At 48.6% G+C, this 16,778-nt stretch overlaps 4 protein-coding genes across 4 annotated transcripts; 2 read left to right on the top strand and 2 right to left on the bottom strand.

Annotated features, from left to right (window-relative positions):
* The first annotated feature begins 448 nt into the window (after positions 1 to 448).
* LOC134934970 (histone H3) lies at positions 449 to 994 on the top strand. Its single transcript, XM_063930289.1, has one exon. It carries the CDS (start codon positions 485 to 487, stop codon positions 893 to 895), a length of 411 nt encoding a protein of 136 aa, XP_063786359.1. The 5' UTR covers positions 449 to 484; the 3' UTR covers positions 896 to 994.
* Positions 995 to 1,564: 570 nt separating this feature from the next.
* On the bottom strand, positions 1,565 to 1,957 carry LOC134934450 (histone H2A type 1-like). The gene has a single exon (XM_063929889.1). The coding sequence runs from the start codon at positions 1,955 to 1,957 to the stop codon at positions 1,565 to 1,567; it is 393 nt and encodes a 130-aa protein (XP_063785959.1).
* Positions 1,958 to 4,166: 2,209 nt separating this feature from the next.
* LOC134934449 (histone H4) lies at positions 4,167 to 4,478 on the top strand. Its single transcript, XM_063929888.1, has one exon. The coding sequence runs from the start codon at positions 4,167 to 4,169 to the stop codon at positions 4,476 to 4,478; it is 312 nt and encodes a 103-aa protein (XP_063785958.1).
* A 938-nt stretch (positions 4,479 to 5,416) lies between these two features.
* LOC134934447 (histone H1B-like) lies at positions 5,417 to 8,069 on the bottom strand. The gene is made up of 2 exons (XM_063929887.1): positions 7,880 to 8,069; positions 5,417 to 6,159 (listed from the first exon to the last, which is right to left on the bottom strand). Exons 1-2 carry the CDS (start codon positions 8,067 to 8,069, stop codon positions 5,618 to 5,620), a joined length of 732 nt encoding a protein of 243 aa, XP_063785957.1. The 3' UTR covers positions 5,417 to 5,617.
* Between the last annotated feature and the right edge of the window lie 8,709 nt (positions 8,070 to 16,778).

The following is a 16,778-nucleotide window of genomic DNA, read 5'->3' as shown; positions in this document are numbered from 1 at the left end:
AACATTCATGTTTTTATAATCAAAGGATTATATTACACGCAGCTGTTTTGATCTAAGCTGTGTTATTTTTGCTGTTGTTGTTGAGTTCTTGTTTGTTTAACTGCCATGCCATATTATGATCCTCCCTGGAATTAGTGCGCATAGATTGTAAGGCTTATGTTCTGTACACACTATTAGCTCGGCCATTGCAGCTACTCAGCACTGTGTGAGACGATGACGTTTTCTCTTTCACTGCCGTGTGGTATATTAGAGATGGGGCCGGGGCTGAAACCGTGTAAATATCTCGCGGGCCGTTGGAGTCTTCATATGAAAAATAGGAGGAAGAGAAGTTCTTGGCGGGCTTTCACCTAAGCCAACCAGGATGAAGGGCGTATTTATCTCATCAAATCACAGAGCAGCACTGTGCATAAATAGAGTTGTTCCCGGCAGCCAGCTATTCAGTCTTCTAGGTTTTAGCTTCTTCGTGTGAGTCAGGTGAGGAACTATGGCCAGGACCAAGCAGACCGCCCGCAAGTCTACTGGAGGCAAAGCTCCTCGCAAGCAGCTGGCAACCAAAGCTGCCCGGAAGAGCGCCCCAGCTACCGGCGGCGTGAAAAAGCCTCACCGCTACCGTCCCGGGACCGTTGCCCTGCGAGAGATCCGTCGCTACCAAAAATCCACTGAGCTGCTGATCCGCAAGCTGCCCTTCCAGCGCCTGGTGCGGGAGATCGCCCAGGACTTCAAGACCGACCTGCGCTTCCAGAGCTCTGCCGTCATGGCCCTGCAAGAGGCCAGCGAGGCTTATCTGGTGGGGCTGTTCGAGGACACCAACCTGTGCGCCATCCACGCTAAGAGGGTGACCATCATGCCCAAAGACATCCAGCTGGCCCGCAGGATCCGAGGGGAGAGGGCATAGATACTCGCCACTCCTATACACGCAACAACACAAAGGCTCTTTTCAGAGCCACTCAAATCTTTCTAAACGAGCTGAATCCAAAGGAATGCTAACTATCATTATTACGTGTTTCAATAACTGATTAAAACCTAGTTATAGAGTTCCTAATAACATTCACTTATAAAATTATGCTGAACAAAATAAAAAAACATCTGCAGTGAGGAGCGCACAGATTACACGGTATTGTTTTCTCATTGTACCGTGTGATAGGGTAAAGCAATTGCACACACAGCAGAGTTTACGTATGGACAAGCTCGGCTATATACGATCAGTACTCTGCTTTCCATTCATATAAGCCAAAGGGGCCTCATTTACAGCATGCAGTGATGGCAAAGGGAACCTTTGGACTATCATTAGACGTCGCCACAACAGAACAGAGCACCTAAAGTGTAAGGGAGCGTTTGCACATTAGCAGTTGTATGGAAGCTAAAGTGCACGTGTGTATAAATACAGAGGATTCCTGCCCCCTGTCACTGTGGAAATAAAGGCGCGACTAGCCAGCCAGATATCGCTACAATACAAACAATGGCACTATATACAGCTCTCTAGGGAAGAGGTGGGTGGCTCTGAAAAGAGCCTTTGTGTTGTGTCAGGTACATCGGGTCTGTGGTGGAAGCTGCCAGCCTCACATTACTTGCTCTTGGCCGGTTTGTGGCTCTCGGTCTTCTTGGGCAGCAGCACGGCCTGGATGTTGGGCAGAACGCCTCCCTGGGCGATGGTCACCCCACCGAGCAGCTTGTTGAGCTCTTCGTCATTGCGCACAGCCAGCTGCAGGTGGCGGGGGATGATGCGGGTCTTCTTGTTGTCGCGGGCGGCGTTTCCGGCGAGCTCCAGAATCTCAGCGGTCAGATACTCGAGCACTGCAGCCAGATATACCGGGGCACCGGCTCCCACACGCTCCGCATAATTTCCCTTCCTCAGCAGACGGTGAACGCGACCGACTGGGAACTGGAGACCGGCCCTGGATGAGCGAGTCTTGGCCTTTGCCCGGGTCTTGCCGCCTTGTTTCCCTCTTCCGGACATGTTGCTAGGTTCGCAGACACAAATGCAAAGTACCAACCGACTGAAACGCTTCCGAAATAATATGCTTTTAAACCCGCCCTCCTCCCTTATATTCACTCAGAAAGGATCCGCTGCTTGCTCTGTGATTGGTCTGCGCACCAAGGAATCAATGCCGTTCAAGTTCGAGCACAGACCAATCAGCAAATGGAGGGTGGTGTTTCGATGCCAACAACGTCACACAATTCTTCTACCCAATAGTGTTTGGCAACAGTGGCGAAGCCTCGTTTGCATAAGCTGACTATAAATAAAGCAGCTCCAGGCAGTGTAAGAGATAGACTTTCTCTGCTTTGTTTCGTGGAAAGACTTGTGTATCTGTAATGCCTGATCCAGCCAAGTCCGCTCCGGCGCCCAAGAAGGGCTCTAAAAAAGCCGTGACCAAGACCCAGAAGAAAGATGGAAAGAAGCGTAGGAAGAGCCGGAAGGAGAGTTACGCCATCTACGTGTACAAGGTGCTGAAGCAGGTGCACCCTGACACCGGCATCTCCTCCAAGGCTATGGGCATCATGAACTCCTTTGTCAATGACATCTTTGAGCGCATTGCGGGGGAATCTTCCCGCCTGGCTCACTACAACAAGCGCTCCACCATCACCTCCCGGGAGATCCAGACCGCCGTGCGCCTGCTGCTGCCGGGAGAGTTGGCCAAGCACGCCGTGTCCGAGGGCACCAAGGCCGTCACCAAATACACCAGCGCCAAGTAATCTCCCCTTCCTCTCCCACACGAACACAAAGGCTCTTTTAAGAGCCGCCCACCTCCTCGCTAATCGGGCTGTAACTGTTATTGTTTGCACTGTGTCCTGTCTCCCTGTATTTGACTGAATCACAGTAATCTAGGCTGTGTTCTAGTTTCTTCATTCCTTATACGTGTGCATCTTGTTAGTCGGATGCTGGGGAACTCCCCTCTGGTGTGCGAGCTAGTACAGACCCCCCTGTTGATGATTACTGCTTGCAAAGCGGCATTCTCTCCGCTCTCATGTACTGTAAAACACGTTCCAGATGTAGATCAAGTTTCTACAGAACTCGTTAAAGCTACAGATGCCAGGGCTTCTAAAAAGCCAGAGAGCAGCAGAAACACTGCCCGTGTAGTTAGTTGCTGTGTGACTAGAACATTTTCTGTCTGGCTCAAGTGATACAAACTGGATTGTTACATTGTTAATATCGACGAGGCTGAATATCGCTACTATCTCAGGCAGGATGACTTATTAAGCAACTTATTCTTGATAAACAGGTGGTTAAAAGTCAGTCTTCAAGATGACCTGTGTTTACTATGATATCGTTGCAAAAGTAACAACGGGATGCAAACTGCGGTGCCCCTGCTTGTACCTAGCCCATTATGACATCACACAACAGGGTTCCCGTTTAGGCGCACACGTACCAGTTATGCTCGTTGCTATAAAAACAGCTTCAATGTTTATTTGAGGAGTAGTAGTGATCCGGGTCGCAATGTGGCTGAGCGCTAAGGTACGGTTCAGCTGACCCAATTGACATACTATTATTATTTATACCTAATATACAATATTATGAGACGGCGAGAGAACATAGCTGATACGCTGGCGCTCGCTAATTAGAGATCGAAGCGAACCGAGCCTGGGTGCCAGGAATACTTTTAGCGAGGGACACATCAGAAGCAGCATGCCATTGGGGGAGTGTTCCCCTACCAGGATTTGAATTGTCCACTCCGGTTAACTTGTTTTGACCCGCCGAATTTAGCTCGGCTCTCATTGGGCCAGTCCGATGAATCGCCCTCCTAGCCCAAGGCGCTTTTGTGGGTCCGACGTAATAGCGATAAACACTATATATGTATTTGGAAAATATATTATTTATCATTTCAGGGAGAATGAAATGTCACTACTTTTCGTTAATTGAATATAGGTGTAAAACCTTCTTTAACTATTTTGCCCATACTAATTTTACTCTAGAAATGTGGGATCAAATGGATCCAATTATTTTTTTTAGCATTTATATAAGATATGTGTTCACGGAAATGAATAGAGATGACGAATAGAAAGCTGCCACTGTGTTGCGGTGTGCTAGGTCAGAAAAGGCGGACTACCCAGGTCTCCTCCGCTCCGAGTTCTAAGTCCCCCATCAGGTCCGCTCTTCCTCTTCATAAAGGGCAGCTGTGAGGCGATCAGTTCATTCTTACTGTCTGCAACTCGCAAGCTGTTTGAAGATGTCAGGAAGAGGCAAAGGTGGTAAGGGACTCGGGAAAGGAGGCGCTAAGCGCCACAGGAAGGTGCTGCGGGACAACATTCAGGGCATCACGAAACCTGCAATTCGCCGTCTCGCTCGCAGAGGTGGCGTGAAGCGCATTTCTGGCCTCATCTACGAGGAGACCCGTGGTGTGCTAAAGGTCTTTCTAGAGAATGTGATCCGGGACGCCGTCACTTATACCGAGCACGCCAAGAGGAAGACTGTCACAGCTATGGATGTGGTCTATGCTCTCAAGCGCCAGGGCCGCACTCTGTATGGTTTTGGAGGTTAAGATCTGGCTCCTCTCTTCGGATGATCTCCTTTCCCGAAACGCACTATAACAAAAGGCCCTTTTAAGGGCCACCTACAGTACTCCTGAAATGAGCTTTATGAACATGCTGCTTTTCAAGGGAAGCGTATTGCCAAAGTCAGATCCACAATTTTAACGATAGAAATACACTTCTTTCCCATCTACAACGTCTCGCTGGATATTCAAATATTAGACACCAGAAGTTGCTATTTACAATGCATAGACCATATAGATCTAGAATTCTAGTCATGCTCATGCTGGAATGGAAAAAGGCAGCAGCATAAATGTCCATTTGGATGATGCCTCCGTTTGTCTAGGTGGAATCGATTCGATATTGTTTTATGAAAAATGGTGAATGATGTAGGTGTAATATACTGTACATATCCTGCGCAGGAGGTGCTGTAGCGGGGTACTCTTGAAAAGATGTTTAGAGTTAAAACGTAACTTGTATTATGACGATGACATGCTGACAGAATACATGTCCTAAAATTCAAGCATAGTGTATAAAGGCACAGCTGTGAATGTTTCTCCAAGTGTAGTCTATATATAATCCTGTTGCTGGCCAGTTACAACGACCTCTTGAACAATTAATAAGTAGGGAAGCTTACTTGCTAACGACTCTGATACAGGGGATAGAAACTGCACAGATCTATTTGTCTCTACTGGAGGTTCTCTTTCTGGTATAGCAATCTCCCTGTTATTGTGTAGCTAGTGTTCTCAGAAAGTGCAAAACAAACATTAAAATGATACTTGCTTTTCAGCAGCTACCCTGCAGACTGTTCACCACAGGGAATGGTGAATGCTCGAGTACACAGGAAGGAAGCATGCCGCTATTGTGAGCGGCCTGAGGTAGGAAGCAGGACATCCAGGTATTATTTCCCGATCAGTCTTGCTACAGTAGCGCTAATAAATAACCCTGCGTTACCTATTAATAAGCAACCAAAAATCCCACGGAGACACTGCTGAACTGTAACGTTATGTAGTGACTCAATATCTGTACACAGGGTGCCCCCAACTGGTCACGCCGTGCGCCTACAGCTCTGCCGAGACAGGGTGGGTGGCTCTGAAAAGAGCCTTTGGGGGGATAACAAGGAAGCGAGGCTGCTACGGCGGCTCTTCCATCACTTCTTGGCCGCAGCTTTCTTGGGCTTAGCTACCTTCTTGGCCGGGCTTTTGGCGGCTTTGGGCTTCGCCGCCTTCTTGGCCGGACTCTTGGCCGCCTTCTTAGGCTTCACGGCTTTAGGCTTCTTTGGGCTTTTGGCAGCAGCCGCTTTTGTGGGTTTCTTCGCCTTCTTCGGGCTCTTGGCTGCACTCGGAGCTCTCTTGGGCTTCTTCGGGGACTTGGCCGCTTTCTTTGCCGCTGGTTTCTTGGGTTTCAGGGACTTCTGGGCGGCCTTCTTGCTCTCCAGCTGCTTCTTATTGAGCTTGAAGGAGCCGGAAGCGCCGGTGCCTTTCACCTGGGTGAGAGTTCCTTTGGTCACCAATCCTTTCACCCCCACTTTGATGCGACTGTTGTTCTTCTCCACATCGTAGCCTCCGGCAGCCAGAGCCTTCTTCATGGCGGCAAGAGAAACTCCACTGCGCTCCTTAGAGGCGGCCACGGCCCTTAGGATCAGCTCGGAGACGCTGGGACCTGAAGACTTGCCGCTTTTCTTGGCTCCTCCTGCGTAGGGATGGACATCGATGGTCGATGTTTCCGAACCATCGATGTTTTTGTTTCGATGGTAGTGATTTTAGCATTTAATGGTGCCCTCCCGATGTTTTTCACCATCGAATGATAGTCATTCGATGTTCTTCCGATGGTGGTTTGTTTTTTTTCTAATTCCAAATAGCTATGCCTCCTCTTGCTGCTGTGTCTATCAGGGAAACTTCCTAAGTCCATTGGAGGCTGTCTGTTTCAGACATGAGCCTGCTCAGCCAGACCCCTCACCCCCTCCCCTCTCTAGGCTGCTGCTAGGCAACAGGGCCCACTGCAAGCTCTGATTGGCTCTCACTGACTCAGAGAGCCAATCAGATCCCAGACCTTACCCTGCAGCAGCAGAAGCCACAGACACTCGGAGCTCAGGAGGATTCAGAGGAGACAGAGTGACCTCACTGATATTTATATCACTCCAGCTATACACCACCATTGATCAGATTCAGGGGGAATAATTTAGGAGGGCTATGGACAAAGTCCTTGCTTGAGTATGTTTTGGACTGTGGGAAAAACCAAGAGAAAACACAAAACCATGGAAAGAACATACAAACTCCACACCATAATCATCGGAATTGGTCCCATGTGAGACAGCAAAGCAAACCGTGCACTAAGCAAGTTGCCATCCACATTATTGTAAGAAATTCCCAGCCGGTACGCCGTACCACCGGGTCGTCCACAATACTGCATTCCGCTGGCTTCGTTCTGTGTGAGGGGAGGAGAGCGCAGCGCAGTGCCTCTCCTGCCCCTCAATTCTCTTGGATGCCCAGTCTCACTCTCCAACGGCGGCGGCGCGGTCAATCTGAATAAGGCACCGGTTTACTAGCCAATCAGAGCTTATGGACCGGCAGCCGCGGCTCCTGATTGGCTGCCGGTCCGCGAGCTCTGATTGGCTAACAAACCGGCGCATCATTTCAGATAGACCCCGCCGCCGTTGGAGAGTGAGACCGGGCATCAAAGAGAATTGAGGGGCAAGAGAAACACTATGCTACGCTCTCCTCCCCTCACATAGAAGAAACAGCCAGCGGTAAGGGGTGGGGGGCAATGAGCACACAGTGGGACAATGTATATCTGCCACAGGGGGGCATTGTATATCTGACACAGTGGGGGCATTGTATATCTGACACTGTGGGGGCATTGTATATCTGACACTGTGGGGGCATTGCATATCTGGCACTGTGGGGGCATTGTATATCTGGCACTGTGGGGGCATTGTATATCTGGCACTGTGGGGGCATTGTATATCTGGCACTGTGGGGGCAATGTATATCTGGCACTGTGGGGGCATTGTATATCTGGCACTGTGGGGGCATTGCATATCTGGCACAGTGGGGGCATTGTATATCTGGCACAGTGGGGGCATTGTATATCTGGCACAGTGGGGGCATTATATATCTGGCACAGTGGGGGCAATGTATATCTGGCACAGTGGGGGCAATGTATCTCTAGCACTGTGGGGGCATTGTATATCTGGCACAGTGGGGGCATTGTATATTTGGCACTGAGGGGGCAATGTTACTTCATCATTGGGCATTGTGTGTGTATATTATATATGTATATTATACACACAATGTCCAGTGATAAAGTAATATGTTGCTCAGAGTCTGGCCCTGCCCCCGATCCCAATTCCCACATTGCAAACGAAAATACAGGCTTTTGCGCATGAACTAGTCATATAAATAGTTTTCACCATCGAATACTTTTGATGTGATGGTTAGTAACCATTGCATCAAAAGTTTCAATGGTAGAACATTGCCATCATATGATGGTTTGCTTTCGATGTCCATCCCTACTCCTGCGGCTTTCTTCGGCTGTCTCTTTTTTTTGGCTGCGCCCTCTGATGGCGGGACAGCGGCGACGGGTGGTGCAGTTTCTGCCATGTTAGCGCAAAATACAGCAACGTCCTAACGACAAGTCACTAAGCTAAACAAAACGACGAAGTTTCTTATATACGACGCCAGCTGTGCTGTGATTGGATGCTGAGAGGGTTGCGTTCTGTGCTCCTATTGGCCGAATGAGCAGCCGTGTAAAATCTTCCCTGTCTGAGAGTTAGGAAGAATCTGCTCTCCCCTTGTGTTTCCCTAGCGCAGAAAAGGAGTCTTTATAGGGCACGAGAGGACCAGCGACCTGGCTCTCTGCACCACACCCGTACTACAAGGACTCCCCTAACCCTCTATGGTCATTGCTGGCCTAGACGCTGCAAATGGAGTGAGGAACAGCCGCTGGCAGCTCACCCACACCAGGCTCGATCTGCCCGGCATGTAACACATCTCTACTTTTCTACGAGGCAAAAAGGTCCCATCGGGGCACTATTCTCACTTACTGGCATTACAGATAATGAAGGTGCTCTAGGGCACAATCTGTGCAGAGGAGGGTGCATTTTAAAACACATAAAAGTGATGTGTGGGCTCTTGTACTCCCGGGTGAGTAGCACAGGCAGGTTGCCTTACAGAGGGATTTGCACTCTTGCCTAGGAAGAATATGTAGGAGAGCCAAGTACAGGTTAATGATGGCTGGAATTCTCCTCGTAGTGAAGAATGCTGATGGTATTTGACCCAAATGTTCATATAACGATCCAAGTAGCTATCCATTTCTGTATATGTATGCAGGATAGCTGTGCCTGTAAGAGAGCTATGGTGACATGGTCCCAATACTTTGAGACTGCTATGAGACAATACTCGGTTGGTGTGTCAGGGGGGGGAGTCAGTGGCATTTCCCATTAGACAAGTGAGGTGGGTCCAGTATGTTTTGCCGGTGGACGGGATGTCGGCTGTCAGTATACCGACAGCGGCATCCCGGGCATTAGAATCCCGATAGACTCCCATGAATCCTCCTAACCCTAACCTTTTCCCTACCCTAACCCTAACCCTCCCTTGTGGGTGACTAACCCTAACCCTTCCCGCTTTGTGGCTAACCCTAACCCTCCCTTTCCCGCTGCCTAAGCCTAACCCTTCCCGCTTGATGCCTGACCCTAACCCTCCCCTCCTAAGTGCCTAAATCTAACCCTGTCTCCCCGGTCCCTAATCCTAACTTTCCTGCCTAAACCGGACACCCCCCCCCCCCCCCCCCCCCCTTCGCGTCCCGCTGTGAGGACGGTCGGGATGCTGGTGCTGGCTGTCGTAAATGTGATGCTGGCACCCTGAACAATGTCGGTATGTAGACATCGGCATTGCATCCTCCTTCAGTATCCCAGCATTGTTATATTGACCACCAGGATCCCATCAATCGGGAAGCTACCTGCTTCCCATTAAGGCCCGTGCCTAGGGGCGCACTTGGATGTTTGTGTTGGTACTGTCAGCCTAAAATGTGTCAGTAACTGCAAAATATATCCACTCTACTGCATGCTTGCCTCTGGTCAGGACAATAATAAATAGCAGTTTATGGAAGAATGGGAGCAAATAGGAGTAGAATAGGGGGAGATGGGAGAAACAGGAGGTGGAATAGGGGAAGATGGGAGTTGAGTGGGGAGGGGTGCCTAGGAGGGGACAAGAGGATTCGTGAGAGATTGAAAGGTGTGGTTTAAAAAAGACCAAAAGCCCTGCATAATATCTAACAAGCTGGCAGATGATATGCCCAAAATATTAGTCTTTATTTGAAGAGTTATCCCGCCTAGGATATCTAGTCAGAGTGTTGACAGTAACCATGTTGATGTTTACAAAGTTCAACATATTTGGCTAGATGCATCATCGCTTGGAAAGTGATAAAATGGAGAGTGAAAAAGTACCAGCCAATCAGCTCCTAACTGCCATTTTTCAAACACATCCTGTAACATGGAAGTTAGGAGCTGATTGGCTGGTACTTTTTCACTCTCCATTTTATCACTTTCCAAGCGATGATGCATCTGGGCCATTGTCAAGTACCATGTCCACATCCTCAACATGTTGACATGTTCACAATGCCGACACATGAAATATCACCATGTTAAATGCAATGTTCTGAGGATGTCGACAGTTAGGGTTAAGCACTCTCGGAAAGGTTAGGCTGTGTAGCGGGATGGGGTTGTTTAAGGATAGAGGTTAGGATTAGGAATAGGGGGTAGAATACTCACAGATACACCGCAGCAGGGACAACGCCACCGAAACTGCTCCTTAAGTGACTGCTGGAGCTGCAACCACCAACAGGAGACGTTAAGACATTACTAGATCACCAGGGATGGTTTGTCGCCAGTTCTTCATGTCAACATGTCCTCCTTGTTGACATATTGCATTTTGACATGACAATTGTCGATCAATCTGACCACAATCCAATTCTTTTAGGATGAGTCCACCACCGTGCCAGACATATCATTCAAAATGTTGCTATTGTTATTCTAGCCATTGAACCCTACAAGTGACGGTATTCTACCTCCAAACACGTTCAGAAGACTTGATTACCCACTCTAATTTCTAGGCATGAAAGGGTCATTTAATTTCCACATTTATGACCATTAGCGCTACCTTGCTTTTTTGTGTATTTACCGGTTGGGTCTGACCAACCCTTTGTTGTTTAGCAGCTGTGGTGAACCCCCTCATCTAGCGCCAGTTAACCAATTAGGTGGTATTCCTTTTGATTACCCACTCTAATTTCTAGGCATGAAAGGGTCATTTAATTTCCACATAACAAATGTATTCATGCTGCCTGTACTGTGAACTATACTAGGGGTGGATTAACAGAGGAGGAGAGCCGTGTGCAGACTGTGTGTGGAACCCGTCCTATCTATGGCACCGTAAACTCTGGTGTTATGCCAGAGTCTACAGTGCATGCACAGATCTCCGGAAATGCTGCACCCGTCATGTACCGATGTTTAAACATTACTCCACAGGTTCGTCAGCCATTTTCCCAGTGACTTTTCCCCCGCAGCTGCATTGTTGACTCGGGACTCCGGAGAGGTACGTATTTGAACCTGGGTGCAATGTGTGTGATGTAGGACCATGGACCCATAGGACTGTTTGCACTGTATACACTGTACCCATCATAGAAATGGCAGTGAGCCATACCCACATTGTGGCATGTGCACTGTCCCCTCTGCCCTCAAGCATGCCCTTGTCTCCCCTATTCTTAAAAATCCTTCCCTCGATCCTAACACTCTATCCAACTACCAACCTATCTCTCATCTACCTTTTGACTTTAAACTCCTTGAGCATATTTTCTACAACCGCCTAACTGCCTTTACGTAAAATTTGCAATCACCTTCTTGCTGCCAAATCCAAGGGCCACTACTGTATGCTTATTCTCTTTGAACTCTCTGCTGCTTTTGACAATGTGGACCAGCCTCCACCCCCTACAAATCTTTTACTCCCTCAGTCTGCGTGATACTGACCTCAAAATAGATACGGGAGGCCGTCATTCGGGATGACGGCGGTCAGAAGACTATCAGTGGCATCCTGATGCTGAGAATCCCGACAGGGGAGCAGTAAGTATAATAACCTTCTTCCCCTACCACCTAACCCTCCCCACCTGCAGCCTAACCCTCCACCTTAGTGCCTAAACACAACCCTCCCTTCCCGCAGCCTAACCCTAACCCTCCACAGCCGTAGCCTAACCTTAATACCCCTTCATAGTGCCTAACTCTAATACTCCCTCCCCAAGCTTAACCCTAACCCTCTCCTCCCACCGAGTAACTATAACCCTCTCCCTAGTGCCTAACCCTAACCTTCCCTCCTGCAGTCTAACCCTCCCCTTCATACTTACATTTGCAATTGTGACCATAGGGATACTGAGTAACGTCAGGATACCGATGCTGGTCTTCTGAGCATCAGCATCCTGATTGCTGGGATCCCAACTACATTAATAATAATAATAATAATAATAATAATGATGATATCCCCTAGAATTACAAGCATTTAATAGAGAGAGAACGTTTGAGAAGGTGTTTGTGTGTCCTGGTGTGGTGGGGGGGAGGACACTGACACATAGAAACATGCTGACACACTGACGTTGACACAGACAGATGCTCACACACAAACACACTTACACAGATACTGACTATTTCACCTTCTCATGATGTGTGTCCCTTGATTCCCCATATGCAGCCATGGGAGAGGAGGCCACAGTGCAAGCCACAGCCACCGAGTGGGAGTGGTGGGTATAGTGTAAGCCACTGCCGCCGGGTGAAACGGGGACAGAGTGGCATCCTATCTGCCTCTGCACACAGCAAAACTGCAAGAGATAGGAGAGACCAGAGAATCACTGCTAGAGATGAAGGAGAGCCGAAGAGTCACTGCAAGAGATAGAGGAGACAGGCTGTAGTGTGGCCGTGAGGAGCAAAATGATCCCTCATGCTGCTGCTGGCTGCTACTAAATGCCCATCTCTGCTAACTGAATCTTAACAGCTCTTTAAACTGCACTTTTAACACCCCACTCCTCCACCCCCACACACACACTCTCTCTGGCTGTGCTGCGCATTGTTTGTAGAGGAGCTGTGTGACCTGCCCTAGCCTGGAAGAGGGCTGCATGGAGGAATCAGGAATAACTTCCCTGCAGCTCTACTAGGAAACCAAACCCTGACCTCCTATCATAGCACAGACTCGTCTTATACAGTGTGCAGGGAGAGGACGCATTGCAAAGTTAGACACACTCACGGGTGATCAGAGCCACCGCCGGCCATAACCTACATATGCTTCCAGTTGCGATTCCAGTTCCTACAGGCTGCTGGTGATCAAGGGATATATTGCTCCAGGGCGCCCCGTGCTAGTACACTGTTTGCCAGGCCCTGGATACCTGGCCCCTTGGTGCGCTCGCTGCCCATGGTCATTTGCCTTGAGGGCAGCAGCCAGCAGACTCTCTTCACTGCGCGGCTCCGGCATGAATGAGTTTCTGCGCATGCAAAGAAGCTCTGATCGCCGCAGCCATGGATATAGGAGACGGCCAAAGTGAAGGGGGAAACGGTGACTGAAGATAACAGTTTTTTGAGTGATCTTTCTAACCAGTGTCTTATACGTATGTTAGAAAGAGTTGCTCCAACAACTCTCCGCCGGGACTATGCTTACCCACAAGTACAGTGCTGTTTCGGTGGGCGTCTGTGTCTAGCATGTCCAGCAGACGTTAACAGGCTGTGGCCGGAGCACGGGAAGAAGGTCAGGCATCGGTTCCGCTTAGCTAGATGGAATACGGACACAGTGCACTGTTTTGGGAGGAGACTACCAAACAGTAGCTGAGGCGGCTGCCACCACGGGTGCACCAGTGCTAGGCCTTAGGGATCATAGGCTTCAGGAATAGCATGAGGCCGCGATCCCTAGGGTTGATGTCAGCAGGGGGAGTCAGACGCTCTCCTGGTCGCCCATCCCCCTGGTTCATGACCAGTTTCCCCCGAGTCTCCCGCCTAGAACTGTTTCCTCGCTTCCTTCCCAGTTGCTGTGCACGAGGGGACCCGGTCGCAGCATATGCGGCTGTGTGACCGGTGCATCTGTGTTCACTGAAGTGTTTGTGTTCACTATAGGTTCATGGAGCGGCAGTGTACACTAGTAGCATTTGGATCCACTTAGCCTTCGCTAACGTATTGATCGATCCTGGAAGCGAGCTGATACTCCCTGTAGCCCACTCTAATGAGTACGGGTTATACAGCACTAAATCTCTATCTACCTTTTGAGTATGAATAGTTAGATAAGTGCCTATTGCATATGAGTCTTTATACATTTACTGTTGTTTATTTCGCATTGTGTCTGAATACGTCAGATCCATTTAAACATGATCAGTAATATGTTCTCTTACATACTGTACTTAAAAATGTGTTTGTAGTTAATGATGTGCTCATATTGCTAATTATACTAATGTATAACATGTGACTGACTGCTAGTGTGATAGCTGACTTTACTATATGTCTGTCAGTTTGTTTTTCTGATCCTCAATGCTGGTGCATGGGTAGGGTCAGATTGTATGTCACTTTAGAAAGTTTAAAATGATTACAGTAACAAATTGTGTAGTACACTGTGAAAGTGCTGATTATTTATCATGTCTAAGAGTGGCAAGGGTGAGGAAGGTACACTCACAGCAACACCAACACTCATATCATGTTTGTCTTGCAAAACTCTATTATCTTCTCAGGATTTGGTTCAGGATGGTTTGTGTGCAAATTGTTTTAGTTTTCAGCAAAATACAAGGCAATCCAGGTACAACGTCAGGTACAGATAGATCCACCTTGGGCTATGTTTGCACAGACCTTATCCAGTATAGCTGAACGGATAATTCCTACAGCTTCTGTACCAGGAATAGGTTACACTATTAACCCTTACATGCAGCTCCCTACCTAAGGTATATCACTTCCACCAGCAGCTTCTCAAAAGAAACAAGCTGATAAACCGATGGTAAGTAAATCTTCACCATTTACAGGCTACACATGAGGCAGAGGAGGATTCATCGGAGGATGAAAGCTCAATTAATTCTACTTCGGCATACGAAGAGGAAGAAGAAGGTCTCAGCTCAGAGGATATAGCTGAGTTAATGAAAGCAATGAAAGGCATTCTATTCTTAGAGGATTCAGCAGAGCCTGTGTTAAAAACCAAGGCACCTGTGTTTAAACATCCCAAAACAGTTTAAACCGAGTTTCCAGGGTCAGATCAGCTGACGGAAATCATGGAAGAGGCTTGGGCTACACCCATTAAGAAATTTAGAATTCCTAAAAAATGGGATTCCAATTATCCTCTTCCAGCTGGGGATTGTTTAAAAAGGGAGGTGGCTCCTAAAGTAGCATGTTATTCGATTAGCGCAAAAATCTATATTATCTTTGCCTTCAACATCATTAAATGATGTCACAGATAGGAGAGTGGATGGGTTTCTAAAAACCATATTTTCCCTGTCTGGGTCAGTCATAAGGCCAGCCATGTCTTCAGCTTGGATGGCAAAGGCAGTGGCTGCCTGGGCTGATACATTAGAGGGGGATTTTTCTGTAGCTTCTAGAGAGCTAAAATCCCATATAACTCATATAAACAGGCTGCAATATTCTTGGAAGAAGCAGCTTTAGATATGGGTACTATTGCCTCCAGGGCATCAGCTTCAACAATAGCTGCTCGCAGAGCAGTCTGGTTACGTACGTGGATAGCTGATTCAGAACCTAAGAAGGTTTTGGAATATTTGCCTTTTTCTGGAAATATTCTTTTTGGTAAAGAATTGACAGATATTCTGGAGTCAGAAGCAGACTCCAAAAAGGTCAAGTTTCCTTCCACATACAACTTCAAACCTAAATTTCCGGCTTTTCGGCCCTTTTGGTCTCAAGGAAAAGCTAGGGGGAAAAGAGGTCGCAAGCAGCCCCAATACAACAAGTCTGGTAAGTCAAAAAAGCATTGGGCTACCAGAGGGCCGCCTTCCAAATCAAACGACAAGCCATCAGCCTGATGGTGCAGGCCTCCACCTGGGTGACCCCACAGGGTAGGAGGCCGACTTCTTTAGTTTGCGGTGAGGTCAGAGGCTGGTGAGGCACTACAGCCATAATGTCCGCCTGTGACAGGACGGTCCCGTACGAGAGCACTCGCCGCTTTCGCATCCCGTCTCCTGCGCACAGAATGGAGGGTCAGGTCACACGAGGCCTGACCACATAGGGGATTCCCGCTTACCGTCAGTAACCGCCTGTTACTGACTCCACCCACTGCGTTGTGGGCGGGTTTATGCTGCCACCACCAAACTCCTAACCTGCCGTGGCGTTTGGAACCACGGTTCTGCTCTGTATGTGCCGACGCACTGCCTTACCACACCTGTGTGGTGTTGACGAATCCCCACTAGCCACTTGCTATGCCTCTACCGGTAGCTGGCGGAAGGTGGAACTAGGAGACGTTAGGTGCTTCCCTGGACAGCCGGAGGACGGGGCTATGTTTGGCATAACCCTGTAGGTCACAAGATGAAGCAATCTTCTTGAGGCAGATGAGATGTTTATTTGCTCAATAATAGCCTTAAAAAAGACTCTTCCCTATTGCTAGGGGCAACAGCATACAGCAAGATGTTCCAGCAGAATAAAGATGGTACAAATACAAATCTGGAGGCACGCTGTCACGATCCGGGTATCTGGACGCCATTATTTACCTTTCAGGTGTCTCCTAAGGCTGTCCCAGCGTCCTAGGCCTGGTTCCCAGCTGTGATGCAAGCATTCATACGTCATATCTTATCTCTGCTGATCCGAGGATATTCTTCCTCAATGCCCGGGCGACTGGCATGGCGTCACCTGCCGGCGGGGCCTCGGGGCATCATCTCCATATTCCTAATGCATACAGGGTATGTGGCACTCCTCACCTACTGCAGCCGCGGCCGTCCATGCTGAAGGTTGAGACGCAAGTCGGCGTTCTCTATGTTCACCGCCGCCATTACAGAGGAATCTCCATGTGGTGAATACAAACAGCTTTCCCTCCACAGGCCGCTATGGGCGCAGCCATCTTAGTTCCAGTCACATGATCCTGACCTCCAATCCATAGCTCTGCTGAAGTCTGTATAATTAAGTCATCCAATCCCTTTACACCTAAGGGTATAAAGGGACTGAGCCTGCACTAGGAAATCGTCAGTGCTTTGGTTGTCAAACCTTGTTTCCAGTCTCTCTCTCTCCTGTGGTTATTTTGTTCCAGGTTTCCAGCTCCTGTCTCCAGTTACCACTAAGAGACCCGCACCAGCTTACCACCTTGTGGTGCAGC

Source organism: Pseudophryne corroboree, chromosome 6, assembly GCF_028390025.1.
Source record: "Pseudophryne corroboree isolate aPseCor3 chromosome 6, aPseCor3.hap2, whole genome shotgun sequence".
Classification (NCBI taxonomy): domain Eukaryota; kingdom Metazoa; phylum Chordata; class Amphibia; order Anura; family Myobatrachidae; genus Pseudophryne; species Pseudophryne corroboree.
This window is presented reverse-complemented; position numbering and strand designations above follow the sequence as displayed.

Excerpts from the sequence above, each read along its gene's own strand:
- LOC134934970 (XM_063930289.1), top strand. The coding sequence starts at position 485 with ATGGCCAGGACCAAGCAGACCGCCCGCAAGTCTACTGGAGGCAAAGCT.
- LOC134934450 (XM_063929889.1), bottom strand. The coding sequence starts at position 1,957 with ATGTCCGGAAGAGGGAAACAAGGCGGCAAGACCCGGGCAAAGGCCAAG.
- LOC134934447 (XM_063929887.1), bottom strand. The coding sequence starts at position 8,069 with ATGGCAGAAACTGCACCACCCGTCGCCGCTGTCCCGCCATCAGAGGGC. Across the intron at positions 6,160-7,879 it reads CACATCAAAAGTATTCGATG|GAGGAGCCAAGAAAAGCGGC; the intron begins GTGAAAACTATT and ends ATCCCTACGCAG.
- LOC134934449 (XM_063929888.1), top strand. The coding sequence starts at position 4,167 with ATGTCAGGAAGAGGCAAAGGTGGTAAGGGACTCGGGAAAGGAGGCGCT.